This window comes from Typopeltis vanoorti, chromosome 24 (assembly GCF_054136105.1).
Source record: "Typopeltis vanoorti isolate ZY-2024b chromosome 24, IOZ_Tvanoo_1.0, whole genome shotgun sequence".
In the NCBI taxonomy this organism is placed as follows: Eukaryota; Metazoa; Arthropoda; class Arachnida; order Uropygi; family Thelyphonidae; genus Typopeltis; species Typopeltis vanoorti.
Genome location: NC_143572.1, coordinates 49,190,209 through 49,210,583, shown reverse-complemented (window position 1 = coordinate 49,210,583; position 20,375 = coordinate 49,190,209). Strand labels below are relative to the sequence as shown.

The 20,375-nt window shown below is 35.6% G+C and overlaps 1 protein-coding gene across 6 annotated transcripts in view; it reads right to left on the bottom strand.

Annotated features, from left to right (window-relative positions):
- The window catches only part of LOC150093183 (phospholipid-transporting ATPase IF-like), a 799,705-nt gene that overhangs the window by 597,800 nt on the left and 181,530 nt on the right, over nt 1–20,375 (bottom strand). For all 6 annotated transcript variants that reach the window (XM_090413774.1, XM_090413776.1, XM_090413778.1 and 3 more), the window contains exon 8: nt 18,102–18,183. In XM_090413774.1, coding sequence (XP_090269900.1) covers nt 18,102–18,183 — 82 coding nt within the window. The remainder of the gene's footprint in view (nt 1–18,101; nt 18,184–20,375) is intronic.

Genomic DNA, 20,375 nt, shown 5'->3' with positions numbered 1-20,375 from the left:
CTGGTTCCCTAGTTCTAGTGCTGACTGACTGCCGACCAACTGCTTTGACCAACTCCTGACTCACTGCTCTTGTTTACTCTCGCTTTCCGTTTACATATTTTCACTCCGTTTTTCCCGCCAAAACTTGTTCTCACCGTCTAGCTCATATCAATTCCATCTCACGTCCATAACTCACGTGCTACTACGCTCACGCTTTCTACTTTTGACTCCGTTTCCATGATGACAACAATTAGAGCAGTACATAAGCATAAGCATTACATAACATTATACCTTTATATACAGAAACTAAATAAAAGGATATTTTTCAACTCAGTTAATGTATAATTAATTACGATGAACACAAATTCTTCTGCTATCAATATAGGAATAATTAAAATAATCTGAACGTGATTTTTACACAGAGTCCTTTCTATTATTAATACATATCCTAGATTAAATAACAAAAATAAAAACTAAAGGTAATTATATGAATAATAGTTTATAACAAGAGATTTACATTAAATAATATTTACAAGTGTAGTGATATAGTGGATTATGTTGGATTCTGAAGGGAGTATTAATAATTTTAATTTCTCTTTATTCTGAATCCAACAAAGGTTCACTCTTCCTCTGAAAAATTTTTCATTAAAGAAAAATTTTTCACATAAGGTCTATTGGTGGAGGAATCAGATTTCTACTGCTCTTTTTTTTGGTCTTAGGTAGTATCTAGTTTGAACAAATTTGCCTGTTGCATCACTACTTATACATTCTTCCCCTTTTTTGTTTTTATTTAAAGCTATGTCATTCTTACGATCTGGAGTAGCATAAGTCCTATATTGATAACTGGAAAATTGGCCATCCGGGACAGGTTGTTCCTCCTTTCTTTGAGTATTAGACCTTTTTTGCCTTGGGTTCATATGCTTAATCTTGTCAGTGACTCTCCAGTGGTTATTTGTTCTGGGAGATTTCCACTTTTTTCTCAATATTCTTTCTATTGAGTCCCTAAGAGAGACCAGTCAGTCAGGTCTGTTCTTAAATAACTTTAGTCTATCTGAATGAACGGTGAACATTTTTCCTCGGCTTGATGTCTCTCTTATCTTGAAGTTCACCGGGGATGTTTTTCGATAATTTCATACGGTCCTGCAGCACTCTTCCCTAGTTTACCTCCCTTTCTGTTGCCAGGTTGTTGTTCTAGGAGAACTAGGTTCCCTGGTTTTAAATCCTTATATCTCCTTAATCTGTTTGCGTATGCCCTTGCCTTTTGCGAACTGTTGTTACTAGATTCTGCCACTAACTCATATGCAATTTTGTTTTCCATTATCAGATTATTTAGATATTCATCAATGTCTGAGAATCCTGTGTTTGCTCTCGAGCTACGAAAATTGCTGCCGAACAACGGCTCAAACCCATATAATACAACAGCTGGGGCCTCTTTGATGTGTAGAACAGTTAGAACAGTTCTACATGCAAAGAGGGTGTGTGAGAGGTAATTATCCCAGTTCGATATTTGACTGCTAGCTAGTTTAGAGAGTGTCTGTTTGAGGATTCTGTTCATTCTTTCACACATTCCGTTGCCTTAGGGGTGATAAGAGTGGTGAATAGCTTTTTTTATTTTCAGCAATTTGCACAATTGAAGCATGACCTCAGCTGTGAAGTTTGAGCCTTGGTCTGAAAGGAGAGTTTGGGGGGGGGGGGGTTAACATATCTGGAGATAATTAATCTGAATAGTTTGTTTGCCACGGTTTGTGCAGTTTAGTCCTTCATAGCTGTGGCCTCTGGGAATCTAAAGAACATGTCAATCACAACTAATATACATTTATTTCCTTTTGAACTAGTTGGAAGAGGACCAATAATGTCCATTGCTATAGCTTGAAAAGGACGCATGGGGGTGGGGAAAGGCTGGGGGGGGGCTTTTCCACCGTGGTTTGATCTTTTCTGACACAATAGGCATGAGGACACATAAGCCTCGACATCCCTTTGCATTCCCTTCCACATGTATCTATCTTTTATTCTATTCCAGGTTCTAAAGAAACCCTGATGACCTGCTAAATCCGCGTCATGAAAGGTATGTAGCACCCAAGGGATTATAACTGTCGGAACTAATATTTTTTCTTTCCATTTTCCAGTGATGCCTTGTTTTGATAACAGAAGACATCATTGTCTATGTGTAATGTATGTAGAAACGAATGTTCTCCTGTGAGTTTCTCACCTTTCAAAGCTTTTTGATATACTCCCTTCCATACTGGAGGATCTTGTTTTTGGGCCTCTACAATGATGAATTTTTCCCAATTTTGAAGATGTGGGGGTTTGTTCTTGTTTTCTTCCATCCCTTCGGTTTTGTGTATCAAGTTGATTATCCCACTATCTGAACTGTCGTTCTCCTCTAGTTCAGTGTCCAATGATCTGGATAGGTAATCCGCAACTACGTTCATTTTTCCTGGGATGTAATTTATTTCAACTTGAAACTCTTGTATCTCCAGAGCCCATCGAATAATCCTTTGATTCTTATCCTTCATGGAGGATAGGAAAGATAGAGGTTTGTGATCAGATCTTAGGATGACTTTCTGTCCCAACAACATATACTTAAACTTTCTGAGGGCACGAACAATTGCTAGTGTTTCTTTCTCAATGACTGAATAATTCTTTTCAGGGGATGAGAGTTTCCTGCTGAGGAAATCAATAGGCCTAAATTCTTCCCCTTCCTTTTGTTCTATGACAGATGCAATGGAGTTATTTGAGGCATCTGCTGAAAGTTAGAATGGTTTTCCGGGTTTAGGGTAAGTGAGGATAGGCGATTTAGTCAAGGCCAGGTTCAAGGATTGGTAGGCATACTCTTGTTTCCCCCCCCCTCAAGAAAACTTCACTCCCTTTTTGGTTAATTTTACAATAGGTTCCATAAATTTTGAGCACTCAAGAATGAATTTTCTGTAGAAATTTACCATTCCTAAGTACCTCCAAACCTGTCTTACAGATGTGGGGGTTCTCGCCTTTAATATGGCAGTGATGTTCTCTTGAGTAGGACTATTCCAGCCTCATTTACAACATGCCCCAGATACTCAACTTCCTTCATGAAGAACCGACATTTTGAGCATTTCAAAGAGAGTTATGCCTTGCTCGTCCTGTTTAGAACACCAAGTAGGATTTCTTTGTGTGTTTTTAAATCTGGAGAGTAGATCAACAAGTCATCTTGGAAGCATATGACTCCCCTCCCCAACATGTCCGAGAGAACAGAGTTCATCAGACACTGAAAACTCATGGCTGAGTTTCTGGCTCCTTGAAGAAGTCAACAGAGTTGATACTTTTGCCATCGTGTGGTGAAGGCAAAGTATTTCCTGTTTTCCTGCCTAAGGGGAATCTGAAAATAGCCAGAGTTCAGGTCTAATTTTGAGAAGTATCGTGCTCCCTCCAGACCTATTAACAATTCTTCGATGTTGCATAGAGGGAAATCAATAGGCTTGGTGACTTTGTTAACCTCATGTAAATCCAGTATAAATCTCAGACTTCCATTAGGCTTCTCCACCAATATGAAGGGGCTGTTCCACAGGGAATTTGATCTTTTAATGATGCCAGTCTTTTCATAGTCTTGTAGCAGTGTCTGAAGTTTATCCATGTATCTAAGGGGGGGGGGGGGCTCTGATATTGTTTAACATACACAGGTGACTCTGTTGTGATCTGGATAGCATGTTCTACCTTGATAGTGCAGGACAATGAACTGATATCCTCGGTAAAAACACCAGGATAATGCTGGAACATCAAATGAATAAACTCTTCAATTTCAATCTTATCTTGTTCAGACCTTGATGAGCTGGTGGCATCGAGTAACAACTTCTCTTTTCTAACACTTAACTCTTCTTTGGAATTTATTACTTCTATTTCTAGAGCTTCACGTGCTCTGCTTTCATCTTTTGTCTTAAATCTTGGTTGATACTTCCTTCCACATAGTGATATAGTCCCTGTGGTAAAATCGCATATGAATTGGCATTTCTCTAGGAAATCAAGACCCAAAATGATTTGGTCACTTGTGTCAGCAACCTCCGGGAGAACAAGGAGATCATATGAGAAATCCAGGAAAACAGGGTATGGAGAGTCTTGCTTTCACTCTCAAAATTGCTAACATCTCAATCTTAGTAAGTCCAATTATTTTCACAGGCCTTTGTAACTGTGTAGTGTTATCTGGGAACTTATCAATGAACCTTCTTGCCAAGGAAAAGGGAATGACGGACACATGAGCTCCAGTGTTGAGCAATATGTCACACGGGATTTCCTCAACCAATCCTCGTACAAGTGACAAGGGTAGTCTTCCCCTCATTTCTGCAGTTGCTACATTTTGCATCTTGTAGGTATTATGACTCAGTAAATCTGGTTCATTTCCTTTATAATGATTAGCATATTTAATCATTTCAGGATCTGTTGCCTGTTTTATATCTGACATAAGGGTTTCCCTTCCCTTCTCTCTGTACCACTGATGATCCTCTATCGATGCCTTTTTTTTTTTAAAGACTTTATTGCCATTGAGGAGCTCTTGACAATCAGTATCTCTGTCATGAGAGCGTTTTAAATTGCACTTGAGAATTGAAGAGGAGGGGGACTACAAAATTGTAGTCTTGCATTAAGAATTGTCTCATGGAAGAGACCTGGGACATTTCTTCTTCCCTGGCTAAATTATAACACCCTTCCAAGTATTTAGCTCACTTTTTGTAGAATACTTCCCTTAATTTGTCATGTAATCCAAATCTAAACTGTTGGAAGGTAATCCATTCCAGATGAGGTTTTTCCTCAGGGGAGGTTTTTATGGATCGAGCAATGGTCAACAATCTATTAAAGTAGTTGGTTACATTTTCCTTATCACCTTGCACACATTTGTAAAACTGCCTCAAAGTTTGGATGGGACCCTTTTTATAATAAAACTCCAAGATTATCAATTCTTTAAATTTTTTGTAATCTGAGGTTTCTCTTAGAATTGGGGAGGAATGTAGGAAGCTTTTCGCTTTGCCTGTTAGTTTGGTTCTGAGTAAAATCAGCAACTGAAAATCAGTCCAAATAGCTATTTCCCTAAGTTTTTTCACATAAGTGAAAAATGACAGCACATCATCTGATTCTTCACCCGAAAATTGAGGAAAGACCTGTTGTGGGTTTACTGTACGGAAAAATTCACTATCCTCAATTTTTGAGCTTGAGGAAACGCCATAATAATTTATCAAACTTAATTCTTAATTACAATTTCAATTCTAAAATCTAAATTCACTTATTTCTTTGCCTGACTCTGATTCATAACCAATTCATAGTGATTTGCTTAATTTTACTTTTAAGGTTTCTGGTTTCACTTCTTTTCTGTGCCATTTTGTTGGATTGTCCTTCCTTTCTTTCGATCTGCCATCTTGTTTTAACGTTGTTCTTATTAAGGTTAATTAATTTTATGTTGATTACTAATCTAAATATAGGGAAATTTCTATTATACTGCACCACCCTATATCCAGATTAGTCTATGCAAAATAGTGTAATCAAATATTAACTAACTTTAGCAGTCTAATGTTTATATATAGGCAGAATTTAACATTAAAATTTTGAGGTTCCCACTAGGTCCAATAATTTTATGAACGGTGCAGTGGAAAAGAATCAGGCTAACAACAAATTGAAATCAATAAAACAAAACATTTAATTCAAGGTTATATAATATATACATAAGCATACTTTGGATAAAAGACAATGCAAAATTAACTCAGTTCAATTACACATAACATTCACTTAACTTTTGGTATTAAACACTGAGCTTCAAAATCTAATTTCTCCCTAATAGGCAAAAAAAGTTCTAAAGTTCTTTACCATTGAAATTCACAGCAAATATTTTAAAAATAGTATTCTTTATCTATCCCTTAGTCAGAAATTACATAGCTCAATCAAGAGATAGCTATCACTTTAAGGGGGAAAGACTATTAATCTTCTAGCTTCGGCTAATTTCAGCATAAACACCACGGTTAATGTTAGGATTTAACAGAAGGAGATAATTCTTATAACTTCACTCTAAAATGCTATAAAGTACAATTGTTCTTACCAGAATAAATCTTTGCACATATTATTCACTGAGGCACACTTAAAACTTTAGATAATTATTACACTGGAGCTACACATTTTAAAAGTAATCTTCTTTGAATTAACTTAATCTTTAACTTCAGCACATCACAAATGCAGACACACTTGCACTAGAAAATTCACTTATTCCTCATATACTACTTTACAATAGAATCAGCTTTCATTTATCTTCCTTGAAAGCTCTGGAATACATCATTAACTTCAGAATTCCATATCAATATTCTGAGTTGTCAATTTACATCTCGATCCTTCGTAATCTGATTACAGCACTTAATTCTTTGTACTACAGCCTCTTACTTAACTCCATGCTGCTAATAAATTATTTCTTCATCTCTATTGTACTGTTCTCAGTGCCGTTACTGTGCTGAGTGTTCCGATTGTACTCAGTCCCTGGTTCCCTAGTTCTAGTGCTGACTGACTGCCGACCAACTGCTTTGACCAACTCCTGACTCACTGCTCTTGTTTACTCTCGCTTTCCGTTTACATATTTTCACTCCGTTTTTCCCGCCAAAACTTGTTCTCACCGTCTAGCTCATATCAATTCCATCTCACGTCCATAACTCACGCGCTACTACGCTCACGCTTTCTACTTTTGACTCCGTTTCCATGATGACAACAATTAGAGCAGTACATAAGCATAAGCATTACATAACATTATACCTTTATATACAGAAACTAAATAAAAGGATATTTTTCAACTCAATTAATATATAATTAATTATGATGAACACAAATTCTTCTACTATCAATATAGGAATAATTAAAATAATTTGAATGTTATTTTTACCCAGAGTCCGTTCTATTATTAATACATATCCTAGATTAAATAATAAAAATAAAAACTCAAAGGTAATTATATGAATAATAGTTTATAACAGATTTACATTAAATAATATTTACAAGTGTAGCCTTTGATATGGTGGATTATGTTGGATTCTGAAGGGAGTATTAATAATTTTAATTTCCCTTTATTCTGAATCCAACACCATTGCTGCTAACAAATATTCCTTCATGATTTCCTAACCACTAATGATATCCCGGTCTTCCAATTCCTCCCTCCGCGAAACTTCCCCAAGTTGACGTCTAAGCCTATTATAATCACCTGCTTTATAATTCCACATACATTCCTGTCTCTTTGATACTCATGCATGTCTATTCATTTTCCAAGTCAAAACCATATGGTTACTCTCTCCAACTGGTGGGAGGGATGTCATCTCAGTTATTATTGGCTCTTCTGATGCTATAACCAAATCCAAAACTCTTGAACCTCTTGTTCCCTCTGTTACATGTTGCCTAAGACATTTGTCCCTCGAAAATTCTAGAAATTCCAGTCCCTTATTGCTACATGCATCTTCCTTTTGCCAATCAATACTGCAGATGTATGTGGCAAAAAACTTTCAACAGCCACTCTCTCTAAGTTATCTCTCTGTTTCCCATTCTCATTCTCTTCATCTCTGAAACTTCTGTTTTCACTGCCAAGCACTTCTGCCTCTTCAATACTACTCTTCTGATATTTCCCTTCATCTCCTGCTTCTGATCGCTTACCTGCATCACATATTGTACTTCCACACTTTGTGCTTCCATTTATCCAAATTATAACCTCATAAGTTACATTTACATTGTATACTTAAGAATTAAATATCCCACATAAACAAAAGTCTGCTACCACATAAATACTTTCATAAACATCGCATTGAGATTCAAATCCATAGGCTCTCAGTTGGGAAGCAGAGTTGCTATCCACTCAGATAATTCATAAATTTAATGGAAATAATTCACAGGGACTGAGGAATGAAATTTAATTAAAAAATGCTAATGCAATATTTCATTCCTGTCACAGAGGTGTCATGCACAATAAGGCTGCAACACCAGATGCAAAGCAAAAGAAGTGAAATTTGTTACACTTAGATTACCTAGTATTAAGGCATTTTGTTATACTGTCTTGTATATAGTAAATTTAGTGTTTTGACTAATTTCTTTCATATTCCATATAAATTTATTCAGCTAACTTCCTACTAAAAGAGGATGGAAGTTTTTTCACTTGGGTATGCTATCAATTATATATTTGGTTTAATCCTTTATCAAAGTGTAAGCAAACAAAGTTTGGCCTTAAGTATTTTCAGTACTGGGGAAACTCGTGGCAAAGGTGGTATGACTCCACACCATTTGCCTCAGTATCCCATAATGCAAAGCACATCTCCTTGCAGACATTTATAATACTATGCATTAAGGGAAGGGTCACTACCCAGACCAGTTTTGACCTTTATTGAGGTCTCATCAGTGGGAGCCAGACCCAGAGGTGGTGATACTAAGGTGGAAGTAATGGAGAAGTCATATTTCCATATGCAATTTGCCAAAAGGTGTCACACCTTATTATTAAAATTCTCTGGAAGTTGATGGAAGTTTTTTCACTTGGATATGCCAGCAATTATATATTTGGTTTAATCCTTTATCCAAGTGGAAGCACTAGGGCAACTATGGTATTGTTGGATCCTACTTCGTCTCAATCTATACTTTAGATCCGACATTTAGTTATTACGATGTTCTTAACCTAAAAAATAGTTGCTAGTTGATTTCTAATGCAAATATAGAGAATATTTATAGACTGCGCCACTCTATATCTGAATTAGTTCAAGAATTGAAGATAAATCAACCCTCAACTATTTCTCCTTAATATATATACTGGCCAAGTATATTTAACTAACTTAATTCACCCGCTTCTTTGGTTCGAATATTTTATGAATGGTGCAGTAAAAGAGATTCAGGCAAAATACAACTTTTGATTAACAAAAACAAACATTTAATTTTATAATCACAAATTACACACTTAAGATCAAAATACTAAACAAGTTATTATAAACACTTCAGCCTTTCTGATAATAAAGTCATGCAAACTCAGACAATGGTAATTCTGTTATCTGTAATATAGTCTTCTCACAGTTCCTTTTAGCTATTTAATAAAGTTCCTTAATGATCATTCACATCAATATCTCATAGTTCTTTAAGTTTTAAATACAATAAAAATTGCAGTAATACCTCTTTACAAGCAAACCCTTATGAATTTACACTTTAGCTAATTTCCGCAATAGTTACTGTTAGTATAAGGAAATTCTAGGATGAAACTCTCACACTTCCATGTATAGGAATATTAACGGTTGGAATAATCTTACCGATAATCTTTTTTCTTCACCTACTTAAACACTTTTTATAACTGTAAACACTTAAACAGTATATGGCACTCATTAAAATAATTCTTCTAAGCAATAACTGAATTAATCGTTGGTCACTATACACATAAACAAACGTTGTTGCATAAAGTACTACTGATCACTCGTGAAATAAGGCAACACACAATAATTCTTAACTTGAGGTTTTATATGCACAGTTGTTCATTCCTCCTGCATTCAAATAATTCTTTAGGCACTATAATTCTAAACACAGCTAATGGTAACCTTCAACTCTACAGCCTCTACTACTCTAGTAACTCCGTGCTTTATTTCAAGATTCTGTGTGTCCTTGACAGGTCGGCCCTGAATTTAAATCTCAACTCAAGTATTGCTAGTCTATTTAGTAGTCACTCAGCTGTTTTTCGTAGCTATAATTGTTATTCTACAACTTATTAGCTAACCGCCTCTCGACTAGTAGACTTTATTTAGCTACTTGAGTGACTTGCCGACTCACTATTATCGCACTGTGATTCCCGAATGCCGAATGCTCCGATTCCAACCTAATGCCAATCCTCTCCTTTTTCTCTCTCTTAATCTATCTAATCTCTCTATATTTTCAGCGTTCTTCCCTTTTTATATCCATTCTTCCCGCCTCAATTGTTCTCATGATCTAAAAGTCTTTTCAATAAACCTTCTCTTCACGTGGTGTTCCAACTTGCGCTAGCTTACATACATGCGTCTCCACGACAACAAAACAAAACATAATAAAATTGAGCTATTACATAACGTTAAATTTCTACAAATAGGAATAAATAAAGAATATTTACATTTCAATTAATGTGCAGTTAAATTATCAAATATAAATTCTATATTAACATAGAAATAAGCTAAATAGCTTGATAATATTTTAACACAGAGTTTTTCTACTATTAATACATATATTCTTGATTAAATAATTAAATATTAGATAAAATTAAAGGTAGTTATATGAATGTTAAATTATAAACAAGTGATTTACATTAAATAATATTTACAAATGTAGCCTTTGCCATGGTGGATTATGTTGGATTCTGAGGAGAGTATTAATAATTTAAATTTCTCTTCATTCAGAATCCAACAGTATCACCACCTCTGGGTTTGACTGCCACTAATGATAACTCAATAAAGGTCAAAATAGGAAGAAACATTGGAAACCTCAACTGTCTCCTGAATGGTTAACCTATAAAGGAAGTAAAACATTTCAGCTATTTAAGTACAATTTTTAGTGAATATGACAAACTAAATATGGAAATAGATAACAAATTAGTAAAGCTCTTATGGTAGGAATTATATATTTGGTTTAATCCTTATCCAAGTGTTGTTGAATAAATTGAAAAAAAGATTATGTTAAAAAAAAAGCTCTCTTCTCCTTCATTTTTCAACAATTAAGAAATGGGCTGCCGAGTTTAAATATGATCGTCCAGCCTTGAAGCTGATCCACGTGAAGACTGTCCAAAATGTGTAAATCATTGATCAAGTGCATTATATGGTATTGGATGACTGGCAAGTTAAAGCGTGTGAAATTGCTGAGACTATAGACATTTAAAAAAAAACGTGTAGGATATATTTTGCATGAAGAATTGCAAAGGAAAAAGCTTTTGTGCGCGATGGGCGCTGCGTTTGCTCACAGCAGACCAAAAACGCACCCGTATGGAAATCTCTGAACAGTGTTTGGAGCGTTTTAACAAGAATAAAACTGATTTTGTGCATAGATTTATTACTATGGATGAGACTTGGATTCACCATTACATACCAGAATCCAAACAGCAGTCAAAACAGTGGACAGAAGCCGGTTGTTCAGTGCCAAAGAAGACAAAGTCGGTTCCATCAGCAGGAAAGGTCATGCCATCGGTGTTTTGGGATGCTAAAGGCATTTTGTTTATTAATTATCTTGAAAAGGGTAAAACAATAACCAGGGAATATTATTCTAATCTTTTAACCAGACTAAAAGAAAAAATTCATGAGAAAAGACCCGGTTTGCAGAAGAAAGAAATCATCTTTCATTAGTTCAATGCACCTGCCCACAAAGGTGTTTTGGCAATGGGAAAATTAAAGGATCTGCACTATAGATTGTTGGAACATCCACCCTATTCCTCAGATTTGGCTCCCTCTGACTTCTATCTCTTCCCAAAACTAAAACTCTTCCTTGCTGGTCAGCGTTTTTCTTCGAATGAAGAGGTGATTGCAGCTGTAGAGGGGGTATTTTGCAGATCTTACTGAGAACCACTACAGGGACAGGATAATGCTGCTGGAGCATTGCTGGAATAAATGTATTAGTCCTAAGGGGGGGATTATGTTGAAAAATAAAAATAATTATGAAATTATAAATTAGTTTTTTCATTGTTACACCAAGAACTTTCCAGACCATCTTAGTAATGCTTCACTTTCTCACATTTTTTTCTGTATTCTCTAAGAGCACAAACTGACTTGCTTTCCAGATGCCTTCTTCTTTTCCTTGACTGCCTCTTTAACTTCCTGAGTCCAACATGGAGTTCTGATTGTTCCATCCTTGCAGTTTACCTCACCATATGCCTCTCTAGATGAATCGATCAATGTTTTCTTCAGGATTTTCCAGTGAATCTCAAAGCTTTGGTTCTTGCTTTTAAACTCTTTCATTTTTTTTATTTCAATGATATTTGTGTATTTGAGTGAGTCTATCTACAGTTCACCTGAAAGTTGCTCAACTTTGATTCATTTTAAAACTTTCTTACACAGTCTTCTTTTTAATATTTTTGTGGATATTTGCATAATAGAACATGGTGCTAGTAATAACTACTCCATGTCCTGAACAGAAATCCAGCAAGCATTTGAGTTTTGAGCTATAAATTTTTCTCAAAATATTTCTATTATTATTATTAAGACAGACCTCCAGGAAGTCAGCAACTCATCAAGAAAAGCCACATACTACACACACCAGCTCATACTTATTCTTCAATTCATTCACACTGCTTGCACTCACAACATTCAATGGCAATCCATTCCAATCATACACCACCCTATGAGAGAAAAATCTAGCCCCTTCTTAGTGGCCTTCATCCTCAGCTTCCACGGATGTCCTCTTGTCCTTTCCACACCCTCCATAAATTGAAAAATTCCATCAATTGAAATCCTGTATGACCCTTTCAAAAGTTTGTATGTCTCAGTTATATCACCCCTCTTTCTCCAGTTTTCTAGTGTCTGCATTCTACAAATTCTCAATCTTCCTCTGCACGTTTTTCCACTTCCATTGCAAGCTCAGCGACAAATTCTACAAATTCTCAATCTATCATCATAATCAGTATTCTATAATCTTGATATAATTTTTAACACTCTCCTTTGTACTCTCTCCAATATATCAGAATCACAACAGAAACCAGGAGACAAGACCAGCACACAATAGTCCAATCTTTACCTTGTAAAGAGGCAAAATGACATCCTTATCTTTATATGTGAATATTAATTTCAGCGTTGCTATTATCTTTTGAGTTGTATTTGAAATATTTGCCACATGGCACTGAACTTCAACATTCTATCTAACACTCCGAGATCCCTAACCTCATCAGTTTCTTCTAGCATAATCCCACCAATATAACATGACATTTGATATCTAATCATGCCAAAGAGAATGACTTTATATTTACTGACATTGAACTGACACCCATTTTCCAATGCTCATAATTCCAGCCTATTCAAATCATTCTGCAAGTACTCCACAGCATTCCTGATTAAACTACCTGTCTTTGCATCATCAGCAAATAGCTGAATGTCGCTTGTCAAATCCTTCCCAATATCATTAATGTACAGATTGAATAACAGTGGACCAAGCACTGATCCTTGTAGTGCACCACTTGTTACCTTAAATCTTGCAGACTCACATTCCCCCCCCCTGTATACCATTTTTTGATATCTGTCAGTCAGCCATCCTCTTATCCATGTTAATACTGTATAACCCAAACCCATTTACTCCAATTTATGCAGCAGTCTATCATGCTGTATTCTGTCAAAAGCCTTAGCAAAATCTAAAAGTATCATGGTGTATCCATTCCCCTTGTCTAGTTCAATGGTAGTTATAGAATGTGAGCAAAAACATGACCTTTCCTTAGTAAACATGTTGTTCATTGCAAAGTAGAGATGCACTGTCAACCCATTTCTGAATGTGAGCCCTAACTAATTTTTCCAAAATCTTCACCACCACTCCTGAGATACTAATTGTTCGATAGTTGGATACATCAGTCTTTGCCCAATCCTTGTGTAATGGAATTACCATACATTCCTTCCATTCCCGCAGAATATTCCCTGTTCTAAGACTCATATTAAACAGCCTGGTCAAAGGAATAGCAAATTCAGCTGAACACTCTTTTAGCACATGTGCTGATATCCCACCAGTCCCTATTGCTGAATTCATATTTAATTTGTGCAACAGCTCTAATACCTCATCCTCATACACCTGTGTTTCTTCATCCAATGAAGAGGTAGCAGTGAGCCCAATGTTGTGTACACCAGGTTGATAGCTTTTAACAAAATGGGCACTCATTAGCTGAACAACCTCTTCTGCATATGTAACCCTCATGCCATCTGGATTTAGAAGAGTTATTCTTTCACGTTCATTCTTTCTTTTACTTGCAGCATATCGATAGAATTCTTGTGGGTTGTCCTTAGCCTTCAAAGTCATATTCAAGACTTTGCTTTCTGTACAACAGTTGTGACTATTCTAGCTTGCTGCTTATAACATTCAAATGAACGTCATCCTTATGCACATGGTACTCCTTCCACATCGTCCTTTCTTATGAATCTCTTGCTTAATACTATTACACATCCATTTGACTCCTACCCTATTTATTCTTTGAAATCTCGGGACACATTCTGATATCACATCATTTAAGAATTGTTTAAATGTTTTCCTATGCACTGTCGATATTCTTTCCATCCAGCAACCGATCCTATTCCACTGAACTCAGTATACTCCTCAGTTGATCATAATTTCCTGTTTTGCAGTTCAGCATGTAAACTTTTCTGAATGGAACATTCATAAACTTAGCCACTTCCGAAGTGAATACTGCATGATCACTGTCACCAACCAGAGGAAGAATAGCTATGTCTTTAATTGAAACACTCTCTGACACTATAATCAAATCTAACACTCTTTGACCTCAAGTTCCTTCTGTCACATGCTGATTGAGGAAGTTGTCTCACAACAGCTCAATAAATACATTTTATTTTACTAACAACTGATCCACCAGTTCTGTAACAACATCCCGCTATGTAACTGATTTTGTTAGATTCCATCTCACATTAGATGGCTTCAAACTCACTGCCACATGAAATATTGTTAGTAGTAGTACTACTACTACTACAATCATAGGTCTCAACTCTAACTGGATTCAAATCATCCAATATCATTAGCAGCACCCCCCCCCCTCTCCTATCCTTCCTAAAAATACTGTACCCTTGACACTCAATACCAGTTAGTAGGTCTCATTCTGATAGCCAGGTCTCACTAATACCTACAACCTGAGGTCGCAACATATTGACTAAGGCAACAAACTCTACCCCTTTGTTTCTGATACTCCTAGCATTAGTGTAAAGACATAATAATCTACTTGTTTTTTTCTTTTGTATAGTGTTGTCTGAGGTTTGCCTGACACAGTTGGACAACTTGCAGATCTCTATTCTTCTAATGCCTTATACATGTAGACATCTTTGCACATGTTTGATGGGTCCAAACCGGACGAACACAAAGCTGAAATCATTCTCTCCTCATCAGCATTTCCATGACAAAGCCCATTGCCATCATTAACGCAGTTATATAACATTGTCACCCTTACACTCACATTCACACCATTCGTCTCTTATAATTTAGTTTCCCTGACTTTCTGTGTTAGGTCTAATACCAGCTATTAGTTTTTCTAGACTCCTAAGGCCAAACACATTCAGGTTTAGGCCATCCTTCTTATACAAATCCAATCTTCCCTCAATCTTACACCACACATCGCATCTATTCCTTCTACACAGCCTATGCATTGAATCGTTTGCCATCATACTCCTTCTTCTTCTTAATTCATTTTTATCATAGTGAGGTAAAATACTGACAATTTTCACTTTCTAACTCTTCACTCTCTCTCCTATTCCAACAACACTTTCATATCCTCTCTCATACTGAATTATCGCCATTTAAGTTGTTAGTACCTACTACAACTACGATTTCATTTACTTTTCTTTTCTTTTTTGAATTGCTTCTTATATTCTTAATTTTTGCTCCAGGAAAACTGGAAGTTATAACTCGTTCATCAATAGTGTGTTTTATTATAGAATAGAGTCATATTACCAAATAACTTATTTCTTTTTATTAAGAAATCTGATTTCTGTTATTTCCTGACTTACCTGTTTCCATGCTTTGCTTTGTTGTTTCTTATTTTCCTACATAACTTTCTTTTTCTCCCTCTGTTCATTTAAACACCTTCAACCTTTTGCAATTTCCGCATCGTCTCTCTTTGATGATCTACTTCAATTTTGCTATTTTGGAGGTCGGTTCATTTTCATTAACCTCCTCCGCATCAGAAATAACCGCATTAGTAGGACTAACCTTCCCATTCCCGTCTGCAGTGCTTTTTTTAGCATTATATTTCTTGCCCTTTTTTGGTGCCATTTTAAATGTATACTAATTATTGAAATATCTTAATAAAAATATGTGGTAAAATACTAAATATTCAAACACTGAAATCTATACTAGTGTACTAAAAAACAGTAATTTACTAAGGGAAACAGACAAAAATTGCCAATTTTACAGGAGCACAAAATTCACTGACCAACCACAATGTATCATCCTTCTATATGTCTGCTAATCATTTCTTACTATGCTGTTTAGCTCTCCAACAAGGACTAACTTTTCCTTTTTCATTGTGCCAGCTGCCATCTCTAATGACTTAAAAAAATTCTCTCTTCCTTAATAGAACCTTCTGCAGGACCAAAACTGTACAATGAGACCAAATAAGTCTCATTGCACAGTTCCTAATTCTAATATTTGCCCACATTACTCTACTTGATATTGCCTGCCATTTCAAGATTATCCTCATATTTAGTGTTGAATACTATAGCTACTTCCTCTTTTCTCTGATTGTTATTGCCTGAATATTACATTTTGTATTTGTTGCTTAGAAAGACCTCACCTTTTTTTGTCTTCTTTATTTCAGTCATGCCTATTTATTATGTCAATCTGGTACTTATCCAATTCTTCTGCATTCCAATTCATTTCTATTGTTGCTTCTTACTTCATATTACCAATCTTAAGCTCTGCTGATGTCGAGTTGCAAGTAGTTTGTGCTGTTCACCCTGGTTCCCCTGACAAAAACAACAATAGCTTTGTTTAACCAGCAACACCTCAGCTGGCATGAAATTTTGTCATGTTGTACCATCATTTTTACGTTGTAGTTTTAGCCAATAAGAATATGATTTGGTCAGTTAAATCCCAAATTGTCAGCCCATCCTCATTCGTTCAGTATCTGAGTAGAATCCTAACAGGGTGCACTACAGGAAGGTGAGGAGTGGACATTAGGTCAAATGCCCTGGTCGGTTCTCCTCATTCTTTAAAAGGCTATGTATAGTAGGTCTTCTCCCAGTTATACAGCTTTGACCCTTAAGCACCCCCCTATGATATATATGTGAGATATATATCATAACATATGGTTATTATATGTAATACAGAACCAAGAAAAATCAAACCTGTAGATAGTATGGTAATTGATAAATCATTTGTCAATCTGCCAAATGCAATATTTATTTTATTTTATTTTATTTTTTGAAAATGGTTAAAATATCACCATTTTCGAAATTCCGCCTTGAAACGATTAATTACTTTTATTCTCCCCATCCCCTTTTTTACATATAAATAGGTGTTGAGGATTATCAAAATGAATTAAGCATACCCCCTGCAAAAAAAAAATATATATATATATATTTAAAACCAGTTCAAACCAGTTTTAACTTATGGATCTGAGAGCTGGGTCAGAAGTAAAACACTTGACCAAAGACTAGAGACCGCAGATATAAGAGTCCTGAGAAAGATTAGAGATGTGAACAGATGGCATCAATGGCAATATCACATTAAAAATGAGGATATTAGGAAAGAAGTTGACATTGTCAGCATCCAGGAATGCGTTAGCAGAGCTAATCTCAGGTGGTATGGTCACTTAAATAGAATGGGAGAGGAAAGATTAGCAAAACAAGTGTTCTCTTGGCAGGTTGGCAGGAAAACGACCCAGAGGAAGACCAAGATATAGGTGGATTGATACGGTACAAAGTGCCTTAGACGATAGAAATATAAGACCTGATAATGTTGAAGTCTTGACAAGTAACAGACTGTGGAGAAAAATTGTAGATAGGAAGTTAGTAATGATGTAACTTTTTCATGTAGTACTATCATATCCTGTACACCCCTTGAGGGTAAATGCAGGAATCTGATGATGATGATATATTTAAAATAAAATTATAAAGCTTTGAAAAACAGATAGGTGCAGTAACAACCATAGTTCATGAATAGTCCAATATATTGAGAAAAGCATTTAGAAAATAGCTACATTTTTGCAATGTAAAAATATTTACAGAAAATGCCTTACCTTACATTTGTCCAATATTATCAATCAACACACCTCATAGTTTAAGCAGCATGAAACAATAATATTATTAATTAAATAGTGTAGCATATGTTATACAAAAATCAATTTTAAAAATATCTAAAGTGAATAATATAATTTTATGAAATTTAAAATCTATCACACTTAATAAAAATATTAAAATAAACTTTATATTTTTAATACCTTCTGTAAATTTTAATATTCATAAATCAATTACCTTTCAACTGTAGAAAATTTATTTGAAGTTAACCTCAAGTTTTTAACTAATTTTGTTTCTTTTCCTGTATAGACAGCACATCCTGCAATAGCAAATATTATAATGTTTCATTATTTACTGTATAATCAAGTATATCACAGAAAACATTTCCCAACTGGCAGCCTGCAGATCCATTAAAATTATAATATGCAATATGTATAAAATTTTACTAGCCTGCAGTGTAGATTTGGTTGAGAAAGAGATTGCTATAGAAGACACAAAGAGAGAAAGGTAGTTTGTTAGCTAAGAGATGGTGATATGTGATTAGATGTCAAGCAGACAAAGTGATAACCTGTGTGTGTGAGGGAGTAGAGAGAGAGAGAGAGAGAGAGAGAGAGAGAGAGAGAGAGAGAGAGAGAGAGAGAGAGCATGAATGCATCAGAGTATTCAGAACAGTGTTTCTTAATCCTTTTTTTTTTTTTTTTTTTTTTTGAGACTGCAGACTCTGAATAAAACACTTTCCTTTTTACAGAATCCCTATGAAATTCATCAAAAATTAGTGGAAAGGAAATTATGACAATGAACAGTTATATACAAAATATGTTCCATCTATTCACTGGATATCATCAGATGTGTATGGTCACTCTGTTCCTCAGTGATGGGCCACAATAATCCTTGTCTGGTTTTCCTGTTGTACCCTTCTAGAGGTTTCAACTCTCTGATGATTAATCATCTCAGACACACCATCCATCCATCCATCCATCTTACTGACAATCTATCCCTTCCTCTTTTTCCCAGAACTTTATCTTCAATTACTGTTTTGAGAAGTCCTCTTTCCATCCTTTTGATGTGTCCAAAGTATTTCAGCTTTCTTCTGTAAATATCTTTAAGGAGCCTTAAAGTTCTGCCAATCCTTTCTAGAATCCATTCATTTTACAGCCTTTCAGTATATCATACCCTCAACAGCACCACATTTGAAAAGTGGCTATCCTTTTCCTATCAGACTTCTTCAGGTTACAAGTCTCATATCCATAAGTCACTGCTGGAAAAACAGCTGCCTCCAGAATCGTCAACACTGTTGTTGTGGAGATAAATCCATCCTACTAGATTTTAGACCAGTCTCTGACTGTTGTTTTAGTCATTCCTAATCTTCTTCTGATGTCTTTTGGATAGCAATTCTTCATATTAATAATGGATCCAAGGTACCTGAACTTGCTGACTTCCTCAATTCTTTCTCCAATAAGGTGGACTTATTTGTCAGGAACTTCCCTGTCTACATTTCCTTTCAGAACCACAATTGTTATCTTGCTAGGATTAAGTAAGGTACGAGACTTTGCAAATGGAGAGGTGAATGAAAAGAATCAAAGCGAAATAACATAAGACAGAGAGAGAGAGAGAGATGCATTTTTGGAAATTATGGAGACAACTACCGTGTTTGAATAAAAACTTTAGTTTAATATTACTAAAATTTTACAATTCGACGTTTCGACCTTTATGTCAAGGTCATCTTCTGGAGCATACAAATATACACAAGAAACAAGCTATACTACAATCATACTGGTTCGTTAAAGACACTGACTAACCGCTACCCACAATTGTTGGCCTGACCTCTGGTGGGGGAAAAAAAAAATTTACATCAACGCTAGAGTCCTATTATTTGTGTTGTCTACTATATACATATATTAACATCATTCCAGCCAGTTGGAGTGGAATGGTTTCTAATACTAGCAGATTGGCTAGAGTCCTGACTTATGTTGAATCTTTCATATTAGGTTGGCTGGATGTGTGCCATCCAGATCCTTGGAATTTTCATACCATCTTTATTGTTGATATTTGGGTGGTTTATCAGGAATTCGCAAGATTCTTTAAATTTTCTTTCGTACCATGTTTTTGTGTGGTGTAAGGAGCAGGTGCTTTTCCAGTTGATTTGGTGTAAGGTGTTAAGTGCATGGTCTGAGAGGCCTGCTTCACCATTAGACACATTAAATATAACCATTATGGTGAAGCAGGCCTCTCAGACCATGCACTTAACACCTCACACCAAACCAACTGGAAAAGCACCTGCTCCTTACACCGCACAAAAACATGGTACGAAAGAAAATTAAAAGAATCCTGCAAAATCCTGATAAACTACCCAAATATCAACAATAAAGATGGTATGAAAATTCCAAGGATCTGGATGGCACACATCCAGCCAACCTAATACGAAAGATTCAACATAAGTCAGGACTCTAGCCAATCCACTAGTATTAGCAACCATTCCACTCCAACTGGCTGGAATGATGTTAATATATG